The 25,515-nt window shown below is 39.7% G+C and overlaps 1 protein-coding gene across 1 annotated transcript in view; it reads right to left on the bottom strand.

Moving 5' to 3' along the window:
- The window catches only part of LOC149460091 (uncharacterized), a 370,510-nt gene that overhangs the window by 109,537 nt on the left and 235,458 nt on the right, over positions 1–25,515 (bottom strand). Inside the window, 7 exon segments of the mRNA XM_089680163.1 lie at positions 3,687–3,941; positions 8,654–8,905; positions 11,179–11,430; positions 14,893–15,144; positions 17,429–17,680; positions 21,344–21,595; positions 24,047–24,298. Of these exon segments, the coding sequence (XP_089536289.1) occupies positions 3,687–3,941; positions 8,654–8,905; positions 11,179–11,430; positions 14,893–15,144; positions 17,429–17,680; positions 21,344–21,595; positions 24,047–24,298 (1,767 nt within the window).

Genomic DNA, 25,515 nt, shown 5'->3' with positions numbered 1-25,515 from the left:
CACTTGCCCAGAGTAGTTCAATGTTACCATGGTAACATTGTATTGCTTTGGTCACAGTGTGTTGAAAAAAAAATTGTAAAAAAAAAAGAAAATAATAATGTAATAAAAAATTAGAAAAATTTGAGAAAATTATTTTTATTTTTTGCATACTGTCACCAGTCAGTGACCCTGATCACCGCCACACCAGTTATATAATAACGCTGTACTGGACTGGTGGCAATATGTAAAAAAAAAAAACAAATTGTGATTTTTTTTTTAATTTAATTTCTACATATTCCAAAAAATTGTAACAAGGAATTACAACCTCCAAAAACTCACCATGCCTCTTACTAAATACCTTGGGCTGTCTATTTTCCAAAGATGGGTCATTTGGGGGGATTTGTACTATCCTGGTGTTTTCAGGCCTCAAGAAATGCGATGGGCCGTCAGTACATCAGAATTGATCAGTTGTCAGATATATATACCATGGTTTGTGGACTCTATAACTTTCCTACAGACTAAATAATATACACTAATTTGGGGTATTTTCACCAAAGAAATGTAGCAGAATACTTTTTAACCCAAATTTATGAAGAAATGTTGTTTGTTTGCAAAATTCTATAACAGAAAAGAAGAATAATTTGGGTTTTTTTTCAAAAATTTCGGGGTCTTTTTTGTTTATTTAGCAAAAAATTAAAAACTCAGTGGTGATTAAATACCACCAAAAGAAAGCTCTATTTGTGTGAAAAATATGATACATTTTTTAATGGGTGCAGTGTTGCATGACCGCACAACTGTGCAACAACACTGAAAGCTGAAAATTGGCCTGGGCAGGAAGGGGTAAAAGTGCCCGGTATTGAAGTGATTGTTAGGTGTGTGTGTCTGTTTTTCAGCTGGGTTAGTAGACAGTCATTCAATCAATATTTTATCATTCCAGTCATTTCGCTTGCAGAATTTAAGCATTTATACTCCATCGCAAACTAAGATTACAACAGGTGTATAATGAATGCTCTTTGTATAAATCATACATGACCAAGAACATTCATTTAGTGGCCAATGGGATATTGGTGGAAAATTGTCTATGTTTGAAAATAAGGGTTTCTTTGCAGAACATGCTAACGTATCATTACATTCCTATGGTAGATTTAAAAAAAATTCTCTTAATCCCTAAGCATGACAAGACACCATTGAGTTATATGTCAATGTATCATGTTCAAACTCTTGGAACTTATTCAACCCACTTAAGAAATAAAAGTGAGTCAGAACAGTGAAATACACAAATTTTCTGATTGGTGTTCTAAATTTAAGATATTTTTTTTATACACAACTTATTATTCAACTGAGATGTTTAGTGGTTTTGGTCAAGATAAGCAGCCATATTTCTTAAATGAAAAGGACAGTGATACATTTAGTGATTTAGTTTTCTATTATAACATTTACCAACTTACCTATTACCAAAATCTCACTGCAATTTCCTTTTGCATTAATGCCAGCAATTGTACAGATGCTCAGTGTGTACAGGTTTCCACTGATCAGATCAGTAATTTGTGCTGATTGCATTGTAGTGTTGAAACTCCAGGATGTTGTAGTGTTGGACACAGTCACCTCATAAGAAGATGTGGAGCCTATAGAAGGAGCCTGCCAGCTCACATTTAATGCACTGTTTATCTTAGAAGCTTTAAGATCAGTTACAGGATAAGGTTCTGCAAAGAAAAATTATTACATTAGTGTAAATTACAACAAACACAGTTTATGATTCATGGTTTATAACTACACTATTATACTTTTTAAAAATTAGATGACATTTTATAAATTAATATTACAGGTTTTTACAATGGAAACCAAAATCATTCTTGCTTAGGATTTCATCTTTACTGAGATAAATACAAAATGCGTAACATTCTACTTTCTTCTTTTGAGCCAGCTGGTAGACCTTTTCTCAAGGATGAGAACTATGGGTTTAAGGAATAAAGCCCTGAGCAAACTGTTGGCGCTATATAAATCCTGTATTATAATAATAATAATGAGGCAAATCCTATGAATTTGAGAGTCGTAGTCTCAGCTAACTTTTGTTCACTCGGGAGAATTTTTTTCAAACCATAATGCATTGCATGGCCTTTGAACTATATCCAGCAACCTTAGAAGGGCCAAAATGGGGGCTTTTGGATAAGCCAGCCCCCTCACTATTATAATGGAAGGGGGGTACAGAGCAGCCACAGTGTCAGTGAATTATAATCTGTTGTAGTGTAAGCTGAAAAACTGTACAGAGAGATATTACAGTCAGCTAAGAAATAGTACTTTATTCTGATTGCTAGCTCTTTGGGCTCTTTTAGCAAAAGCAGGAAAATCAACAGATTTTATACTGTTTAAATTGCCTGATTACATGCAAGGAGATTAATATTATTATACAGGATTTAGCGCCAACAGTTTGCTCAGCGCTTTACATTATAACGCTTTACAATATAAATCACTTTGTCCAATATGCTAAAATCATACATAGCGCAGACCCAGTGGTTGGTCCCGCTGTTAACCCAGGTTCTGATCCCTTAGTGGAGCAAGCAGCCAGGCTCAGGATATTTTCAAATAAGTTTGTTAGATCTCACTTAAATAGTCCTCAGATAGTGATCAGGCAGATAGTGTTTTTTTTTTGTTTTGTTTTATTTGTTTTGTAGACCTGAGATAGGGATTGGGTGTTAACAGCTTTGGTATGCCCAGAACTAAACAACTTGAATGAGAGTGCTATCTTGAAGCAATTAACTGAAATAAAGAAGAGTCTTTTGCACAAAAGGTAGCAACAGCAGCAAGTCTGGAACAGTCCCTTTATCAAGAAGGGGTGTGCAGGCAACATTCTCTCTTAATCTCTCTGGATTCTCTGAGGCCTACTCAATGTGATCCAGGCAGCCTGAAGGCCTCCTTCCACTTCAGCTGACTTTGGCACAATGTATCCAAGGCAGATCCTCTTTAGACGTTGCCCTGTTGTTCCTGTGACTTTGGGAGTGACCTTTCTGCTGCCTTGGTGAGCTAGAATCATCCAGAACTTCTTAAGGCTCCCCCTAAGCTTTAGAAGGTTTAACAGCACTTGTAGGCTGGGTCAATCAACAGCAAGCGAAGGACTTTGCTACTCTTTGATCCAGTCTCCATATACCTCTCTCAGCCCCCTGCTGGCCATTTTTCCCCACCAGTGATTCACTGAGACCGTATACAGAGCAAGCTCAGACTTTACCTTCCCCACCTACTATGTTCCAGAGATTTATGGAAAGACAGGGGAAGACATTGAAGCTTGCAGCTGCAGAAACCAGAGTAGGCAAAACACAATCACAGCTCCATTACTGCAGCAGAACCCAAAAACTAAATTTGCCTCACTTCTAGCACCTCATTAGGAGGGTGCTATACATACAATGCACAGATCTCGATAACCTGGATTCCCAAATTATTATCCACAAATCAGACATACTGAGGTTTATTTACTAAAGGCTAATTTTTTACTTTCCAAGAGAATCTTCCCTTAGTAATACAGTTTCCATTTTTCTTGCTTGTGATTGGGTATTCTTTGCAGTGAATTTTCACCACATTTACTAAGCTAATTGAAATTATGCTTGCAAAGTGAACATACTTTACTCCTTTAGTAGATCAACCCCAATGTATCTACTTTAAACAATTTGGGCAAATCAAAAATTAGCACATAAGCTTCTTAAACTTCAACTCACCTGTATATGCAATTATAACATTAGCTTGTCCTTTTATGTTTGAAACACCAACACGAGCAGAGACCTGGAAGGTGTAATAATTTCCAGGTTGCAGGCCTTCTATTGTATCAGAAGTTGTAGTCACATTCCAACTGAAAGGTGAATCTCCCAGGATCTGGATGTAATATGAACTGGCATATCCATCTGGTTCCCAGCTCAGCGATATAGAAGTGGTGGTGACATTATCTACCTTTAGATTCTTTACCACTGCAGGAACTATAAAGTGGAGAGAAATTATCTGTCATGCATTTCTTTAAAATTAGCTAATTCAAAATCCCCAGTTTTTTAATCTGGAATACGTCAAGGAATGGTTCACATTTTGTTAGCTTTTTATATTGCTAAGCACAATTCTCTTTTGATTCCTGTGGCACTAGGGCAGGAAATGTGGGAAACAGGAGATCTCAGAGCACTACCTGGGCAGGTCCATCCAGCGCCCAGGGCAAGGATGCGGAATTGAGCCCTCTACCACTATTAATGCATGTTGTAGAATGAGTGTACCATCCTACATTCATTCTCTGCCCCCTTGCTCTGCTGCGCCCAGGGCACCTGTCCCTCCTGACCACTCTTGTCCTAGTCCTATCTCAGACAGATATTTTTTCATATGTTCAGTCCTTCTCACTAAAACAGGAAATGAAGGGACATTTTCCCTGTGGGGGCAAAGACAGCAAGGACACCTACCAGAGTCTTTATTTCTTTCCTACTTTATCCTTGAGTTATACTGTAGTAATGTCTCTAAAATGCCCTTTGATTATATACATGTTCTTATTCTTAAAGGAAATCTGTTAGGATAGATGCATAGGAGATGCCATTGATGACTCGTTAAATACCCTGGAATTTAATTTTCACCCCTTCTTCGGTACTTAAAGTATATCTAAAGACAAATTTGTTTTTCCATTTTGGATAGAGTAGGGAATTATTACAATCCCTGTCAGTATTCTTTTTGCTTTTGTTCCTTCAGTAATCCCCTGTAGCGAGAGAGAGAGAGAAATATCTGCAATGTAAAGAAAATCCCATTTTAGACAGTTGTCACTGAAAAAGATATCCATGTTGGAAGATTCCTCCTCCATTTATTTTCTGGTGACAAGCCAACATTTTGGATTCTCTCCCACTATGAGTACTGCCTCTGGTAACTAGGAAAAATATTAAAAATACTTTTCTCTAGTGGAGACACATTCAACAATAAAAAATCAGGGTCTCTAATACCTCACTAGTCTATACAAAAAGAAAAAGAAAAAAAGCTCTAATGTCACTGGCTGAAAGTTCAAGGCTTAGGGGAGGTGATGTATAATGAAATAAGGTGAAGCAATGTGGACACAAAAATTCAATCATGTTCAGAATATACAAAGCCCTTGTTAATGTATGCCTTAAAACAACATAGTAAACCTAAAGGGGATTGTACAATCAGATTGACCAGCATAAGATTGGTTTGTAATAACAGATAAGCCAAAAGTGAACAATGTGCAGCAGGAACTTCTTACTCAGATAATACAGATTGAAAATTAGCAGCTTCTTCTGGACATTTATAGAAAAAAAAGTATTCTGTATTGACAGAATGAAAAAAACAAGCCAAGTTTTTGAGATTCTGATGTCTGAGTCTTACCTGTGTTTAGGGATAATATAGTGTAATTTCCTTTCACAAGCCCATCCACAACAGCAGAAACCAGGAAGGTGTAATAATTTCCAGGTGTCAAACCGTCAATTGTAACTGAGGTTGAGGTGACATTTATGTTATAGGTGGAGTTTTGCAGGACTTGGATCATATATGAACTTGCATTTCCCTGTGGAGGCATCCAGCTCAGAATGACATATGTGCCGGAGACTGTATCTGAAGTAAGTCTGAGTGACGCGTCGGTTTGTCTACTTCCTGGTGACGTATGTCCGGACACAGTGGCCATATTGGATTCCCCCAGGTGCATGCATATCTACCCACAGGCTGGGAAAAACGCTTTTTTATGGAAAGGAGCATGTGAGTGGAAAACTTTGTAATTTTTAACTTTGCCTATTAAATTTACTACACTATGGAAGGCTTTCTTGTCTTTTTATGAGTTGCATAAGAGAGGAGGAGGAATAAGGAGTCTGCCAGAGGAATACACCACTGAGGTGGTAACTGCTTTGAGGCCCTGTGTGGGTCGAGGAAGGGAGGTGAGCAGGCATTGCTGCCATTTGAAGGAGAGTACTTGCACTTAGAAGTGGAGATCACGTGTGTGTTCCAGCTTAAAGCACAGTCACATGCATGGAATATTTTTTTCACCTTTGATATTGTCTTGTTCACCTATGGCATATATCATTTATGTATAATTTAGACACCATTGTATGTGGCCAATATTCTGTTTTCACGTATATATATATTCTGTTCATTATATTTGATTTATGCACTATATATTTAGTTTCCTAATGTGTGTTATTTAGCTATTTTGGTTGACACTATTTTTTCTTTTCACTAGAGGGAGTCAACACACATTTATTATATATAGTGGTCACTTTGATTTATAATTACACTATATGGAGATACATGATTGTATTCATGTGATACAAGCGCTTCACTAATTTTTAATTTTATTTGGCTTTGTTTATACGCTGCCTGTATTGGGCAGGCAGATCTTCATTATCAATTGTAAAATAGATATATACAACGACACAACAAAGGGTTAAAGATCTTAAAGTAGAAGTATGGTCACAAGCTAACTAAGTTTAAACCTTCTCCCACCCCTATTTTAAGCCCTATGCTAACTACCCTATAAGGGAAAGATCTGTATCCTAATCTAAGGGCACTCTGTTCTATTCATATGATTATTACCCAGTGCTGGCTTCACAAACTGACAGGTGACAACAAACAACTTATGCCCAATGGTAAGTCTATGGGTGACATTACCGCTTAGCCTCCGCAGCCACTGTCGCTGCTCTCTCCTCTTCCCTGAATCTGGCCACTGGGGAGATCATGTGACTAGACAGGAGCGCCCTTAGATTAGGTAAGTATACAAATCCTTCCTTTACAGGATAGTTAGTATAGGGATTAGGAGGGAGGTTGGAGCAGGTTTAAGCTTTAGTTGGGTTTTGAGAAGATTTCTACTTTACGGCTTAGGTGATAAATAGAGGCAAATTTACTAAGACTGGTGCAGACAGAATATAGTTACATAGTTTGTCTGGCTGAAAAAAGACAAAAGTCCATCCAGTTCAACCATTAAAAAAAAAAAGTTATAATCCTATACCCACAGTTGATCCAGAGGAAGGCAAAAAAACCCACCAAAGCATGATCCAATTTGCTCCTGCAGGGAAAAAAATTCCTTCCTGATCACCCGAGAGGCAATCGGATGTTCCCTGGATCAACTTTACCTATAAATGTTAGTAACCAGTTATATTCAGTTGTGCATGGCAAACAATAGCTTCCAGCTTTCATTTTCAAAGCTTAACTGAACAAGTTGAAGAAGGAAGGTGATTACTGGTTACTATACACAGTTGCTCCAAATTTTGTCTGCTTCAGTCATAGTAAATTCCCTCTTATGTATATAAGACCCCATTCACACCTATGTGACACACTAAAGCACATTTTTAATGCTTTTTTTTAGTGCTTTTTTCACCTAACAGCAATGGGTTGCCCTATGTGTGAAAAACATGGCAAAGTATCTTATGGAGCATTTTGACACCTTCCGCTTTGCATTGTTACCACGCATTTTTTATGCATTTGATAAGTAACAAGATGCACATTTACTAGCTGTGTTTGAGGTGCTATTAAAAATTAATTGTATCACAAGTGCGACTTGTGTTTTTTGAGTGTTCCAGGACTGTACAGGTGTGAATGAAGCATGCACATTGAACAAAAATTCTTTTAAATAGCTTCCATTGCGAATTGGAAGCTATTTAAAAGAATATATATATATATATATATATATATATATATTTATATATATATTTATTCATGCATAAATGGGAATGGAAAAGTAGAAATACACAGATGCTAATATTTAACATATCCTAATGGATTAAATAGCAATGGATTAAATAGCAATTAGATAACAGTGGTCAATTGTTGAGTTGATCCCTATATCACGGGGCTAAGGATCTAGGGTTGTCATCCTTTTCTTACTTTATTACTTGGTGAGTCACTGATGACCATGAATAAAATTAGATGTCCCATCATATGAGGCATCCCGTTTGTTTTACTCAGCAAGGAGTGAGCAGGAAAAAGCTTGTGCATATTAAGTATCCCATCATATTAGGCATCCTGGTCTGTTACTCAGTAAATAGTAATCACGAATAAGCACGAGCAGAATAAAAGTTGCATAATATGTGGTATCCTGGTCTAATACTCAGCAAGTAGTACCAAGAACAATCATGTGCCTGATAGATGTCCCATTATATTGGAAAATCTGGCCTGTTACTTACCAAGTATTAAAGGAAAAATAAGAAAAAGGATCCTGGAATGCACCTTCACAACCAGTTCCCATATTTTTACCCTGACAGAGGTGCTGAGTATAACAATTCGACCAGAAATAAAATAGTCCTAATATAAAGTGTTGTAATGGGTAATGACCAGAGATAGCACTCCATTTGCCAACACTTTGAAGCACACTGAACATCTGTGACACTAAAGCTGGCCATACATTATAAACTGTTCAAATTCAATTTCCCTTAGATTTACCTTCAACTATGTAGTGCATGGGCCTGCATGATTGCATACAAATTGAAAGTGTATAGGTCTGACCTCATATCATATGATTTTGGGAAATCTAAAGTAACTATGTTCAAGAAAACTATATAATGTATGACCAGCCTAAGCAGCTATAACTTAGTTAACATTATCAACAAGAGCAGAGTCCAGGAAGGTGTACTAATTTCCAGGTATCAGGCATTCTACTCTATAAGAAGTTGAAGGCACAGTTCTACTAAACGTTGATATGTGTGTGGCCTGCATAAAGTTTGATACTCACTTGTATAGTTAGCTATTACTGAGCTGTTGCCATGGATATTATCAACAAAGGCAGAGACAAGGAAGGTGTAATAATTTCCAGGAGTCAGGCCATCAATAATGTCAGAAGTTGTAGTTACAGTCCTATTGAAAGTTGGCTCTCCCAGGATCTGAATGATATAAAAACTGGCATTTCCCTTTGGTTTGTCCCAGCTCAGAGATATAGAAGTGGTGGTGATATTCTCTGTGTTCAGGTTCTTCACAACTTCAGGTGCTACAAAGGAGACGGAAAATTGAATGGTATTGCAGAAAAACCCATATCCAAGAATGTGACTGACTAAATTATAATTACCACAAACATTAAGAGGAATGTATGCCATTTTATCCATGTATACTAAGCACTGTGGGCACAAAACTGCATTTAGATAACATTATTAAAACTCAAGGAATTGTACATAAAATGAATGTTGGAATGGCATTGCCACCTCTAGCTCCAAATGTGTCAATTTAGTTCATTCAGATTTGGGCAATGATTTTTGTTGTAGATATAAGTATTACAAGTTGGGTAAAAATATAAACTACAATTTTTTTGTTATGGTTATGGAGGGAAGTTAGAGATGAATCTAGTAACAAAATGTTTTCAGTGTTCTTGTATGGTATGTATCAATATCTTTGATTTATAAAGCTGCTTAACGTGATATTAGTCACTTAACCACTTGCCTACCGGGCACTTTCACCCCCTTCCTGTCCAGGCCAATTTTCAGCTTTCAGTGCTGTCGCACTTTGAATGACAATTGCGCGGTCATGCAACACTGTACCCATATGAAATTTCTATCATTTTTTTGAGACAGATAGAGCTTTATTTTGGTGGTATTTAATCACCACTGTTTTTTATTTTTTGATAAACAAACCAAAAACAACAGAAAATTGTATAAATGAGTAACTTTTCTCCTTCACTGATGTGAACTAATGAGGCTGCAGTGATGGGCACTGATAGGCTGCACTGATGGGCACTGATAGGTGGCACTGATGAGGAGGCACTGGTAGGTGGCACTGATGGGTATAGACAAGCATCACTGGTGGGCATTCACAGACATCACTGATGGGCACTGAAAGGCAGTACTCATATATGGCACTGATAGGCGGCACTGATAGGCAGCATTGGCTGGCACTGATAGGCAGCACTGACTGGCACTGTTAGGTGGCACTGACTGGAACTGTTAGATTGCACTGACGGGCATTGATAGGCGGCACTGATGGGCACTTATAGGTGGCACTGACTGGCTCTGATAGGCAACACTGACTGGCACTGATAGGTGGCACTGATTGGCAGCACTCATAGGCAGCACTGACTGGCACTGATAGGTGGCACTGACTAGCACTGATAGGTGGCACTGAAAGGCAACTCAGATGGGCACTGATATGTGGCATTGATGTGCACTGGTAGGCACTGATATGTGGCATTGATGTGCACTGATGGGCACTGACAGGTGGCATTGATGGGGTACACTGATCATCAGGGCACTGATCATCAGTGCCCTGATGATCAGTGTAGATGTCCCTTCTGAGGAATGCCGAATACAGGCTCTCCTCAGGAGCATTACAGCTCGTGAGGAGAGAAATTCAGATAACCGGCATTTCCTTATTTACATGCAATCAGCTGTGATTGGACACAGCTGATCACATGACAGAGCCAAAGTAATCAGCTCTTTCCGCTGATCTGTGATCCACTGTTCCAGGATGAGAAAACCACCTTGTGCCCATCATTTCCTTATATGGCGGGTGGGAGGTGGTGAAACTCCAGAAGGTTTTACTCTCTTCATGACCAGGGCAGTTTTTGCTATTCAGAACTGTGCTATTTTGACTGGCAATTGCTCAGTCATGCAACACTGTACCCAAATTAAATTTATATATTTTTTAAACCACAAATAGAGCAGTCTTTTGGTGCTATTTAATAACCACTAGTGGTTTTTTTTTGCTACAAAATTTTAAAAAATACCTTAATTTTTGAGAAAAGACATGTTTTTCTGAGTTTCTGCTATAAAGTTTTGCTAACAAATAATCTTTCCTCATAAATTTAAGCCTAAATGTAGCCTGCTACATTTCTTTGGTAAGAATAACCCAAATCAGTGTTTAATATTTAGTCTGGGTGACAGTTATATATATTTGAAAATTGATCAGTCCTGATGTACTGACTGTCTCTCTAATTTCTTGAGGCTCTAAGATGCCAGGACAGTACAAATACCCCCCAAAACACACACACACCCATATGACCCCTTTTTGGAAAGTAGACAGTCCATGGTATTTAGCAAGAGGCATTGTGAGTTTTTAGAATTTGTAATTTATTCTTTGGAAAATTAATACATTAAATTAAATTTGTTTTTTTCAACAATTTTTTTTTACATATTGTCAACTTTGTTAACACGAGCAGAGACCAGGAAGTTGTACTAATTTCCAGGTATCAGGCATTCTACTCTATAATAAGTTGAAGGCACAGTTCTACTAAACGTTGATATGTGTGCGGCCTGCATAAAGTTTGATACTCACTTGTATAGTTAGCTATTACTGAGCTGTTGCCATGGATATTATCAACAAAGGCAGAGACAAGGAAGGTGTAATAATTTCCAGGCGTCAGGCCATCAATAATGTCAGAAGTTGTAGTTACATTCCTATTGAAAGTTGGCTCTCCCAGGATCTGAATGAAATAAAAACTGGCATTTCCCTTTGGTTTGTCCCAGCTCAGAGATATAGAAGTGGTGGTGATATTCTCTGTGTTCAGGTTCTTCACAATTTCAGGTACTACAAAGTAGACAGAAAATTTAATGATATTGCAGAAGAAAAAACATTTCCAAGAATGTGACTAAATTATAATTTAGGATTTATGTATGCCCTTAAATACATTCATACTAAGCACTCTGGGCACAAAACTGCATTTAGATAACATTATTAACCTCCCTAGTGGTCTGATTAGGTCCATATTTCTGTGCTCAAAGCGGTACATTTTTTGCATGGAAATATGTATTTTTTTTATTGTAGGCTTGTAATTTTTAGGAGTAACTCACTGAAATCTGTCCGAACAAGAGTCTAGTAAACAGGATAAAACTTGAAACACAAAATCATAAATTATAATTTAATAAATAATCATAAAAAAATAATAATATAATAATAAATTTAATTCAATAATGTAATCAAACCAAAAACACTGAAATTTGAAATATAGCGCCAAGTTCGTATATCACTGAGCAAAGTCGCAAAATCGTTTTCAGTGTCTGATGATGAATTTCCCCACGAATCATTATCACTCAATTCTGCAAATGGTTCTGATTTACTATCGCTGTTCTCTAGCTGGTCTAAAACCGCTTTTGACCTAAAGGGACGTTTTTTGGATGCCATGGATATTTCTCAGTTTCCAGGCAGAAAGAACAGTAAAAATGCAGGCAGGGCACAGGACAAAGCAGTAGGGACAAAATGTATGTGAAATGCTTTGATACAGTAATGTTTTACTATGTGATTTTAGTGAATGTCACTTTTTGTCATTTTCAAATTTCCCGGCGTTCCGTCCCCCGTACGTCCCGACACTCGCAGGGGACGGAACCCAGGTGACAGATGCCAGCCTCCACTGGATTACATTGCTGGGGACACTGCAGGAGGGACATCGCGGGAGCGCAGGACAAGGCAAGTGATCGAGGGATCGCGGAGCAGCGCCGCATGGTAGGCCCGAGTATAGCTCAGGGTTACCGCTTGTGGTACTAAAGTTTTACCCCAAGCTACACTTGGAAATACCGCCAGGGAGGTTAAAACTCAAGCAATTGTTCATAAAATGAAGGTTGGAATAGCTTTGCCATAAAATGTTTTCCGTGTTCTAGTATGGTATGTATCAATATCTCTGACTTATCAAGCTGCTTAAAGTTATATTAACCACTTCACCTCTGGAAGGTTTTCCTCCCCTCATGACCAGGGCACTTGTTTGCTATTCAGCAATGTGCTACGCCAACTGGCAATTGCTCGGTCATGCAACACTGTACCCAAAATACATTTATAATTTTTTTTAACACAAATCGAGTTTTCTTTCAGAGGCTTTTAATCACAACAGTTTTTTTGCTACATAATAAAAAAAAATAACAACATTTTTGCAAAAGAAAATTATGTTTTTCTGAGTTTCTGTTATAACAGTTTGCTAACAAATATACTTTCTTCACAAATTTAGGCCAAAATGTGGTCTGCTACATTTCTTTGGTAAGAATATCCCAAATCAGTGTATATTATTTAGTTTGTGTGAAAGTTATAGAGTCTGCAAACTATAGCAGGGGTAGGCAACCTTTGAGAGGTGGAGATCTATCTGAACAATATGAAAGAGATCAAAGATCACCGGGGTTCAGCACCATTTAAAAAAATTAACTAGCAAGGTCGAACTAAATAGCAATGAAAATGTAGAAACATATAATAAAACAAATGTAACTGTAAAAATACAAACTTCGCCTACCTTAAAAATGGACAGTGTCAGTCAGTAGGGCAGTGGATGGTTTCAGTAAGGCAGAGGTTGGTGTCAGTCAGTAGAGCAGTGGATCATGTCAGTAGTGCAGAGGTTGGTGTCAGCAGGGCAGTGGATGGTGTCAGTAGTTTTTATTTTTACATTTTTATTTTTTAATATTTTTCACAATTTCTTTAGAAGCCTGTTGAAAGGGGAGCACTTGGGGGAGGGGCCAGGTAGCAGAAAAAAGGAGGAACAAGGATGGGAGGGGCAGCGGGGGAGGCATTTAATAGAATTGATCCCATAGGTTTTCCTCCTGCAGCAGCTGTATGCTAGTGGGAGGGTGAGGAGGAGATGCTAGCTTTTAGCTGCTCTAGGAGGACAATAAAGGAGATTGTTGGAAGGCAGGTATTTTAAAAATCTGAATTCCCAGAAAGTGGCTGGGGATCGGGATTTTTCTGCCCCCCAGCTACCCTGGTGCCGTAAGGTGGCTGCCTAAGCAGCCATATGCTGGGCACAAAAATAAGGCTGCTTAGGCAGCTGCCTTAGGGCACCAGGGTAGGGGGGGCAGAAAAATCCCGATCCCCAGCCACTTGCTGGGAATTCAGATTCATAAAATACCTGTCCATGGGAGGGAAGGAGGGAACACTGATAGTGGGGGGGGGAGGGGGTGCTAGAGGTCACTGTAATGGGGGAAATGGGGGCAGAGGACATTGCTGAGGAGGTGAAGGGGGCCAGAGGTCATTGCTATGGGGGGGCAGAGGACACTACTGTGGGGGGGTGATGTGAAGGGCGGTAGAGGACAGTACCATGGGGGTGGCCTCTGAAATCACATCCCCCCTCCCAGTAGTGTTCTCTGCCCCCCTCCCCCATATCAGTGACCTATGGCCCCCTCACCCCCCCCCAGCAATGTCCTCTGCCCCTCCTTTCCCCCAGCCTCCTCCGTTACTGCTGTCATTCTCAGTGCACAGCGGAGAGCAGAAGACAGCACGGCTCAGGATGGAGGGCGGGAGGAGGAGCTGGCCAAATAAACTTTTCATATTAACAAGATGGTAATTGGTTGCTAGGACTGACCAAGTAATCAATCATCTGCGGGTTAATATGAAAAGTTCATTTGGCCAGCTTTTTCTCCTGCCCTCCGTCTTGAGCCTACTGTCTTCTGCTCTCCACTGTGCACTGAGATTAACAGCAGTGGAGGGGGCTGGGGAAAGGGGGGGGGGAAGGGGTAGGTTCATAGTTTACCTGTCACCTGTCCGCAGTCGACAGGTAGACCGCGATCGACGGGTTGCCGACCCCCCTGAACTATAGTATACAGTATTAGAAAATTGGTCAATCCTGATATACTGGCAGCCTTTCTAAGTTCTTGAGGCTCTAAAATGCTAGGACAGTACAAATATCCCCCAAAGAACCCCTTTTTTGGAAAGTAGATGTACTGAAATATATTGTAATTGTACTGTCTTCCTTACATTGTAAAGTGCTGCGCAAACTGTTGGCGCTATATAAATCCTGCATAATAATAATAATAGATAGTCCAAGGTATTTAGTAAGAAGCATGGTGATTTTTTTGAAGTTGTAATTTTTTGTCACAGTTTTTTGGAACATTAAGAAATTAAATTAAAGAAAAAAAATTACTTTTTTTTTTTTACATATTGTCAACATTGTCAACAAGAGCAGAGTCCAGGAAGGTGTACTAATTTCCAGGTATCAGGCATTCTACTCTATAAGTAGTTGAAGGCACAGTTCTACTAGACGTTGATATGTGTGTGGCCTGCATAAAGTTTGATACTCACTTGTATAGTTAGCTATTACTGAGCTGTTGCCGTGGATATTATCAACAAAGGCAGAGACAAGGAAGGTGTAATAATTTCCAGGCGTCAGGCCTTCAATAATGTCAGAAGTTGTAGTTACATTCCTATTGAAAGTTGGCTCTCCCAGGAGCTGAATGAAATAAAAACTGGCATTTCCGTTTGGTTTGTTCCAGCTCAGAGATATAGAAGTGGTGGTGATATTCTCTGTGTTCAGGTTCTTCACGATTTCAGGTGCTACAAAGTAGACAGAAAATTGAATGATATTGCAGAAAAACCCATATCCAAGAATGTGACTGACTAAATTATAATTACCACAAACATTAGGAGGAATGTATGCCATTTTATCCATGTATACTAAGCACTGTGGGCACAAAACTGCATTTAGATAACATTATTAAAACTCAAGGAATTGTACATAAAATAAATGTTGGAATAGCATTGCCACCTTTAGATCCAAATGTGTCAATTTAGTTCATTCAGATTTGGGCAATGATTTTTGTTGTAGATATAAGTATTACAAGTTGGGTAAAAATATAAACTACAATTTTTTTGTTATGGTTATGGAGGGAAGTTAGAGATGAATCTAGTAACAAAATGTTTTCAGTGTTCTTGTATGGTATGTATCAATATATTTGATTTATAAAGCTGCTTAACATGATATTAGTCACTTAACCACTTGCCTACAGGGCACTTTCACTCCCTTCCTGTCCAGGCCAATTTTCAGCTTTCAGTGCTGTCGCACTTTGAATGACAATTGCGCGGTCATGCAACACTGTACCCATATGAAATTTCTATCATTTTTTTGAGACAGATAGAGCTTTATTTTGGTGGTATTTAATCACCACTGTTTTTTATTTTTTGATAAACAAACCAAAAACAACAGAAAGTTTTGTAAATGAGTAACTTTTCTCCTTCACTGATGTGAACTAATGGGGCTGCAGTGATGGGCACTGATAGGCTGCACTGATGGGCACTGATAGGCGGCACTGATGAGGAGGCACTGGTAGGTGGTACTGATGGCTATGGACAAGCATAACTGGTGGGCATTCACAGACATCACTGATGGGCACTGAAATGCAGTACTCATATATGGCACTGATAGGAGGCACTGATAGGCAGCATTGGCTGGCACTGATAGGCAGCACTGACTGGCACTGTTAGGTGGCACTGACTGGAACTGTTAGATTGCACTGACGGGCATTGATAGGCGGCACTGATGGGCACTTATAGGTGGCACTGACTGGCTCTGATAGGCAACACTGACTGGCACTGATAGGTGGCACTGATTGGCAGCACTCATAGGCAGCACTGACTGGCACTGATAGGTGGCACTGACTAGCACTGATAGGTGGCACTGAAAGGCAACTCAGATGGGCACTGATATGTGGCATTGATGTGCACTGGTAGGCACTGATATGTGGCATTGATGTGCACTGATGGGCACTGACAGGTGGCATTGATGGGGTACACTGATCATCAGGGCACTGATCATCAGTGCCCTGATGATCAGTGTAGATGTCCCTTCTGAGGAATGCCGAATACAGGCTCTCCTCAGGAGCATTACAGCTCGTGAGGAGAGAAATTCAGATAACCGGCATTTCCTTATTTACATGCAATCAGTTGTGATTGGACACAGCTGATCACATGACAGAGCCAAAGTAATCGGCTCTTTCCGCTGATCAGTGATCCACTGTTCCAGGATGAGAAAACCACCTTGTGCCCGTCATTTCCTTATATGGCGGGTGGGAGGTGGTGAAACTCCAGAAGGTTTTACCCCCTTCATGACCAGGGCAGTTTTTGCTATTCAGAACTGTGCTATTTTGACTGGCAATTGCTCAGTCATGTAACACTGTACCCAAATTAAATTTATATTTTTTTTTAAAACACAAATAGAGCTGTATTTTGGTGCTATTTAATATTGACTGGTGTTTTTTTTTTTGCTACAAAATTTTAAAAAATACCTTAATTTTTGAGAAAAGACATGTTTTTCTGATTTTCTGCTATAAAGTTTTGCTAACAAATAATCTTTCCTCATAAATTTAAGCCTAAATGTAGCCTGCTACATTTCTTTGGTAAGAATAACCCAAATCAGTGTTTAATATTTAGTCTGGGTGACAGTTATATATATTTGAAAATTGATCAGTCCTGATGTACTGACTGTCTCTCTAATTTCTTGAGGCTCTAAAATGCCAGGACAGTACAAATACCCCCCAAAACACACACACACCCATATGACCCCTTTTTGGAAAGTAGACAGTCCATGGTATTTAGCAAGAGGCATTGTGAGTTTTTAGAAGTTGTAATTTATTCCCACAATTCTTTGGAAAATTAATACATTAAATTAAATTTGTTTTTTTCAACAATTTTTTTTTACATATTGTCAACTTTGTTAACACGAGCAGAGGCCAGGAAGGCGTGCTAATTTCCAGGTATCAGGCATTCTACTCTATAAGAAGTTGAAGGCACAGTTCTACTAAACGTTGATATGTGTGTGGCCTGCATAAAGTTTGATACTCACTTGTATAGTTAGCTATTACTGAGCTGTTGCCATGGATATTATCAACAAAGGCAGAGACAAGGAAGGTGTAATAATTTCCAGGTGTCAGGCCATCAATAATGTCAGAAGTTGTAGTTACATTCCTATTGAAAGTTGGCTCTCCCAGGATCTGAATGAAATAAAAACTGGCATTTCCCTTTGGTTTGTCCCAGCTCAGAGATATAGAAGTGGTGGTGATATTCTCTGTGTTCAGGTTCTTCACAATTTCAGGTGCTACAAAGTAGACAGAAAATTGAATGATATTGCAGAAAGAAAAACATTTCCAAGAATGTGACTAAATTATAATTACCACAAACATTAGGATTAATGTATGCCCTTAAATACATTCATACTAAGCACTCTGGGCTGCATTTAGATAACATTATTAACCTCCCTAGTGGTCTGATTATGTCCATATTTCTGTGCTCAAAGCGGTACATTTTTTTGCATGGAAATATGTATTTTTTTTATTGTAGGCCTGTAATTTTTAGGAGTAACTCACTGAAATCTGTCCGAACAAGAGTCTAGTAAACAACCCGGGTATGATAAAACTTGAAACACGAAATCATAAATTATAATTTAATAAATAATCATAAAAAATAATAATATAATAATAATAAAAAATTTAATTCAATAATATAATCAAACCAAAAACACTGAAATTTGAAATATAGCGCCAAGTTCGTATATCACTGAGCAAAGTCGCAAAATCGTTTTCAGTGTCTGATGACGAATTTCCACACGAATCATTATCACTCAATTCTGCAAATGGTTCCGATTTACTATCGCTGTTCTCTAGCTGGTCTAAAACCGCTTTTGACCTAAAGGGATGTTTTTTGGACGCCATGGATATTTCTCAGTTTCCAGGCAGAAAGAACAGTAAAAATGCAGGCAGAGCACAGGACAAAGCACTAGGGACAAAATGTATGTGAAATGCTTTGATACAGTAATGTTTTACTATGTGATTTTAGTGAATGTCACTTTTTGTCATTTTCAAATTTCCCGGCGTTCCGTCCCCCGTACGTCCCGACACTCGCAGGGGACGGAACCCAGGTGACAGATGCCGGCATCCACTGGATTACATTGCTGGGGACACTGCAGGAGGGACATCGCGGGAGCGCAGGACAAGGTAAGTGATCGAGGGATCGCGGAGCAGCGCCGCATGGTAAGCCCGAGTATAGCTCAGGGTTACCGCTTGTGGTACTAGCTTTGCCATAAAATGTTTTCCGTGTTCTAGTATGGTATGTATCAATATCTCTGACTTATCAAGCTGCTTAAAGTTATATTAACCACTTCACCTCTGGAAGGTTTTCCTCCCCTCATGACCAGGGCATTTGTTTGCTATTCAGCAATGTGCTACGCCAACTGGCAATTGCTCGGTCATGCAACACTGTACCCAAAATAAATTTATAATTTTTTTTAACACAAATCGAGTTTTCTTTCAGAGGCTTTTAATCACAACAGTTTTTTTGCTACATAATAAAAAAAAATAACAACATTTTTGCAAAAGAAAATTATGTTTTTCTGAGTTTCTGTTATAACAGTTTGCTAACAAATATACTTTCTTCACAAATTTAGGCCAAAATGTGGTCTGCTACATTTCTTTGGTAAGAATATCCCAAATCAGTGTATATTATTTAGTTTGTGTGAAAGTTATAGAGTCTGCAAACTATAGCAGGGGTAGGCAACCTTTGAGAGGTGGAGATCTATCTGAACAATATGAAAGAGATCAAAGATCACCGGGGTTCAGCACCATTTAAAAAAATTAACTAGCAAGGTCGAACTAAATAGCAATGAAAATGTAGAAACATATAATAAAACAAATGTCACTGTAAAAATACAAACTTCGCCTACCTTAAAAATGGACAGTGTCAGTCAGTAGGGCAGTGGATGGTTTCAGTAAGGCAGAGGTTGGTGTCAGTCAGTAGAGCAGTGGATCATGTCAGTAGTGCAGAGGTTGGTGTCAGCAGGGCAGTGGATGGTGTCAGTAGTTTTTATTTTTACATTTTTATTTTTTAATATTTTTCACAATTTCTTTAGAAGCCTGTTGAAAGGGGAGCACTTGGGGGAGGGGCCAGGCAGCAGAAAAAAGGAGGAACAAGGATGGGAGGGGCAGCGGGGGAGGCATTTAATAGAATTGATCCCATAGGTTTTCCTCCTGCAGCAGCTGTATGCTGGTGGGAGGGTGAGGAGGAGATGCTAGCTTTTAGCTGCTCCAGGAGGACAATAAAGGGGATTGTTGGAAGGCAGGTATTTTAAAAATCTGAATTCCCAGAAAGTGGCTGGGGATCGGGATTTTTCTGCCCCCCAGCTACCCTGGTGCCGTAAGGTGGCTGCCTAAGCAGCCATATGCTGGGCACAAACATAAGGCTGCTTAGGCAGCTGCCTTAGGGCACCAGGGTAGGGGGGGCAGAAAAATCCCGATCCCCAGCCACTTGTTGGGAATTCAGATTCATAAAATACCTGTCCATGGGAGGGAAGGAGGGAACACTGATAATGGGGGGGGGGTGCTAGAGGTCACTGTAATGGGGGAAATGGGGGCAGAGGACATTGCTGGGGAGGTGAAGGGGGCCAGAGGTCATTGCTATGGGGGGGCAGAGGACACTACTGTGGGGGGGGTGATGTGAAGGGCGGTAGAGGACAGTACTATGGGGGTGGCCTCTGAAATCACCTCCCCCCTCCCAGTAGTGTTCTCTGCCCCCCTCCCCCATATCAGTGACCTATGGCCCCCTCACCCCCCCCCCCCAGCAATGTCCTCTGCCCCCCTTTTCCCCCAGCCTCCTCCGTTACTGCTGTCATTCTCAGTGCACAGCGGAGAGCAGAAGACAGCACGGCTCAGAATGGAAGGCGGGAGGAGGAGCTGGCCAAATAAACTTTTCATATTAACAAGATGGTAATTGGTTGCTAGGACTGACCAAGTAATCAATCATCTGCGGGTTAATATGAAAAGTTCATTTGGCCAGCTTTTTCTCCTGCCCTCCGTCTTGAGCCTACTGTCTTCTGCTCTCCACTGTGCACTGAGATTAACAGCAGTAGAGGTGGCTGGGGAAAGGGGGGGGGAAGGGGTAGGTTCATAGTTTACCTGTCACCTGTCCGCGGTCGACAGGTAGACCGCGATCGACGGGTTGCCGACCCCCCCGAACTATAGTATACAGTATTAGAAAATTGGTCAATCCTGATATACTGGCAGCCTTTCTAAGTTCTTGAGGCTCTAAAATGCTAGGACAGTACAAATATGCCCCAAAGAACCCCTTTTTTGGAAAGTAGATGTACTGAAATATATTGTAATTGTACTGTCTTCCTTACATTGTAAAGCGGAAAGGGGAGGGGAAAGGGGCGGGTTCACAGTTTACCTGTCACCTGCCCGTGGTCGCCAGGTAGACCGCGATCGTTGGGTTGTCGACCCCCCCAAACTATAGTATATATACAGTATTAGAAAATTGGTCAAGCCTGATATACTGGCAGCCTTTCTATGTTCTTCAGGCTCTAAAATGCTAGGACAGTACAAATATCCCCCAAAGAACCCCTTTTTTGGAAAGTAGATGTACTGAAATATATTGTAATTGTACTGTCTTCCTTACATTGTAAAGTGCTGCGCAAACTGTTGGCGCTATATAAATCCTGCATAATAATAATAATAGATAGTCCAAGGTATTTAGTAAGAAGCATGGTGATTTTTTTGAAGTTGTAATTTTTTGTCACAGTTTTTTAGAACATTAAGAAATTAAATTAAAGAAAAAAAATTACTTTTTTTTTTTTTACATATTGTCAACAAGAGCAGAGACCAGGAAGGTGTACTAATTTCTAGGTATCAGGCATTCTACTCTATAAGTAGTTGAAGGCACAGTTTAGTTAAAAGTTGATATGTGTGTGGCCTGCATAAAGTTTGATACTCACTTGTATAGTTAGCTATTACTGAGCTGTTGCCGTGGATATTATCAACAATGGCAGAGACAAGGAAGGTGTAATAATTTCCAGGCGTCAGGCCATCAATAATGTCAGAAGTTGTAGTTACATTCCTATTGAAAGTTGGCTCTCCCAGGATCTGAATAAAATAAAAACTGGCATTTCCGTTTGGTTTGTCCCAGCTGAGAGATATGGAAGTGGTGGTGATATTCTCTGTGTTCAGGTTCTTCACAATTTCAGGTGCTACAAAGTAGACAGAAAATTGAATGATATTGCAGAAAAACCCATATCCAAGGATGTAAGTGACTAAATTATAATTACCACAAACATTAGGAGGAATGTATGCCATTTTATCCATGTATACTAAGCACTGTGGGCACAAAACTACATTTAGATAACATTATTAAAACTCAAGGAATTGTACATAAAATGAATGTTGGAATAGCATTGCCACCTCTAGCTCCAAATGTGTCAATTTAGTTCATTTCAGATTTCAGGCACTGATTTTTGTTGTAGATATAAGTACTACAGGTTGGGTAAAAATATAAACTACACTTTTTTTTTTTGCTATGATTACGGAGGAAAGCTAGAGATGAATATAATAAAATGTTTTCAAAGCTGTAGTATGGTATGTATCAATATCTCTGACTTATCAAGCTGCTTAAAAAGTGATATTAACCGGTGGACCTTTGGAAGGTTTTCCTCCCCTGCATGACCAGCACATTTTTTTTGCTATTCAGCACTATGCTACATCAACTGGATATTGCTCGGTCAAGCAACACTACCCAAGAGAGATTTATATATTTTTTCACACAAATAAGAGATTTATTTTGGTGGCATTTAATCACAACTGTTTTTTGCTACATAATTGAAAAATATAGCAACATTTTAAAAAAATATATATGTTTTTCTGAGTTTCTGCTATTACTTTCTGCTAACAAATAATCTTTCTTCACAAATTTACGCCAAAATGTAGTCTGCTACATTTCTTTGGTAGGAATAACACAAATCAGTGTATATTATTTAGTCTGTGTGAAAGTTATAGAGTCTGCAAACTATAGCAGGGGTAGGCAACCTTTGAGAGGTAATGATCTACCTGAACAACATGAAAGAGATCAAAGATCACCGGGGTTCAGCGCCATTTAAAAAAAAACTGACTAGCAAAGCCTAACTAAATAGCAATGTAATGTATAAAAATATAATGAAACAAATGTCACTGTAAAAATACAAACTTAGGCTACCTTACAAATGGACAGTGTCAGTCAGTAGGGCAGTGGACGGTGTCAGTAGGGCAGAGGTTGGTGTCAGTCAGTAGAGCAGTGGATGGTGTCAGTCAGCAGGGCAGTGGACGATGTCAGTAGAGCAGAGGTTGGTGTCAGTCAGTAGAGCAGTGGACAGTGTCAGTAGAGCAGAGGTTGGTGTCAGCAGGGCAGTGGATGGTGTCAGTAGTTTTTAATTTTACATTTTTATTTTTTAATATTTTTAACAATTTCTTAAGGAGCATGTTGAAAGGAGAGCATTTGGGGGAGGGGCCAGGCAGCAGAAAAAAGAAGGAACAAGGATGGGTGGGGCAGCGGGGGAGGTGTTTACTAGAACCAATCCCCTGGATTTTCCTTCTGCAGCAGCTGTACGCTGGTGGGGGAGTGAGGAGGAGATGCTAGCTTTCAGCTGCTCCAGGAGGACAATAAAGGGGATTGTTGGCGGGCAGGTATTTTAAAAATCTGACTTGCCAACAAGTGGCTGGGGATCAGGATTTTTCTGCCCCCCAGCTATCCTGGTGCCCTTAGGCAGGTAGCCCTGCCCATAGCAGTGTCCTCTGCACATCACCTCCCCCCCCAGTTGTGTCCTCTGTCCCCCTCTCTCCCCCATAGCAGTGACCTCTGGCTCTCTCCCCCCCCCCCGCAATGTCCTCTGCCCCCCTTTCCCCCAGCCTCCTCCGTTACTGCTGTCATTCTCAGTGCACAGTGGAGAGCAGAAGACAGCACGGCTCAGGATGGAGGGCAGGAGGAGGAGCTGGCCAAATAAACTTTTCATATTAACAAGATGGTAATTGGTTGCTAGGACTGACCAAGAAACCCTGCGGGTTAACCAAGATCACCTGTGGGTTAATATGAAAAGTTAATTTGGCCAGCTCCTCCTCCCGCCCCCCTATCCTGTGCCATGCTGTCTTCTGCTCTCCACTGTGCACTGAGAATGACAGCAGAAGAGGAGGAGGCTGGGGGAAGGGGGGTGGGACCTGTTCACAGTCTACCTGTCACCTGCCCGCGGTCGACAGGTAGACCATGATGAACAGGTTATCAACCCCCCGAACTATAGTATATATACAGTATTAGAAAATTGATCAATTCTGATGTACTGACTACCTCTCTAATTTCTTGAGGCTCTAAAATGCTAGGACAGTAAAAATACCCCCCAAAGGACCCTTTTTTTGTACAGTAGATAGTCCAAGGTATTTAGTAAGAAGCATGGTGAGTTTTTTGAAGTTGTAATTTTTTTGTCACAGTTTTTTGGAACATTAAGAAGTTAAATAAAAAAATCACTTTTTTTTACATATTGTCAACATTGTCAACAAGAGCAGAGACCAGGAAGGTGTACTAATTTCCAGGTATCAGGCATTCTACTCTATAATAAGTTGAAAGCACAGTTCTACTAAATGTTGATATGTGTGTGGCCTGCATAAAGTTTGATACTCACTTGTATAGTTAGCTATTACTGAGCTGTTGCTGTGGATATTTTCAACAAAGGCAGAGACAAGGAAGGTGTAATAATTTCCAGGTGTCAGGCCTCCAATAAAGTCAGAAGTCGTATTTACATTCCTATAGAAAGTTGGCTCTCCCAGGATCTGAATTAAATAAAAACTGGCATTTCCGTTTGGTTTGTCCCAGCTCAGAGATATAGAAGTGGTGGTGATATTCTCTGTGTTCAGGTTCTTCACAATTTCAGGTGCTGCAAAGAGACAGAAAATTGAATGATATTGCAGAAAAACCCATATCCAAGGATGTGTCTGACTAAATTATAATTACCACAAACATTAGGAGGAATGTATGCCATTTTATCCATGTATACTAAGCACTGTGGGCACAAAACTGCATTTAGATAACATTATTGAAACTCAAGGAATTGTACATAAAATTAATGTTGGAATAGAATTGCCACCTCCAGCTCCAAATGTTTCAAGTTAGTTCATTCAGCTTTGGACAAATTTTTTGTTGTAGATACACAGGGGTTATGAAAAAAAAAAATGGAAACACTACATGATTTGCAGGTGTGAATGTGACAACATGTTTCACATTGAAAGTGGAAGTGATATAACATTCTTTTGCTCCTGCTATGTGATGAGACACCTATCTAACAAATGGGAAGCCTCACTTTTGTCATTCACTGTGTAAGCTGCCAGTAACACAGATTAATTTCAGAGTTTACTGAGCTTCAAAAATGGCAAAATCTGCTGCCTTAGTGACTGAAGTTGGCAATTTATTTGCTGTGTCACAAGGTACAGTATCAAAGGTTATGACGGCATATACAGTTTCCAGGAAAACGTCGTCTGATAAGCATAAGCACGGTCGACAGGGTCAACTGACCAAAAGAGACAAAAGGACATTGCGCATGATTGCAACCCAGAATAACAAAATAACTGCTGCAAAAGTGACTGCAGAGCTTAATCTCAGTCTTCCACAGCCTGTGTCCACAAAAACTCAGTGGAAGGAAATCCACAAGCAAAACATTCACGGGTGAGCTGCAATTGCCAAACCACTAGTGACCGATATTAATGCTCAGAACAGGAGAGAGTGGTGCAACACCCATAAATTGTGGACAATCAATGGAAGACTGTAATATGGTCTGATGAACCAAGCTTCACGCTGTTCCCAACCACCAGACAGGTTTACATGTGGCAAACACCGTCCCAAGCTTACAACCAAGACTGTCTTGTACCAACGGTAAAGCATAGTGGTGGCTCAATCATGGTTTGGGCATCCATATCTTCATATTCTACAGGCTCTATCATCACCTTGAAAGGTAGAGTCACTGCCAGCTACTATGTACAAATTTTGGCTAACCATGTGCACCCCATGGCACAGACATTGTTTCTTTATGACAGAGCCATTTACCAAGACAATAATACTCTGATTTTCACAGCTAGTGTTGTCAAATAGTAGTTTGAT

This window comes from Staurois parvus, unplaced genomic scaffold, assembly GCF_062004578.1.
Source record: "Staurois parvus isolate SC_StPar_1 unplaced genomic scaffold, SC_StPar_1.0 ptg000235l, whole genome shotgun sequence".
Taxonomy (NCBI): domain Eukaryota; kingdom Metazoa; phylum Chordata; class Amphibia; order Anura; family Ranidae; genus Staurois; species Staurois parvus.
The sequence above is the reverse complement of the archived record's forward strand: the minus strand, read 5'-3'. Positions and strand labels throughout refer to the sequence as shown.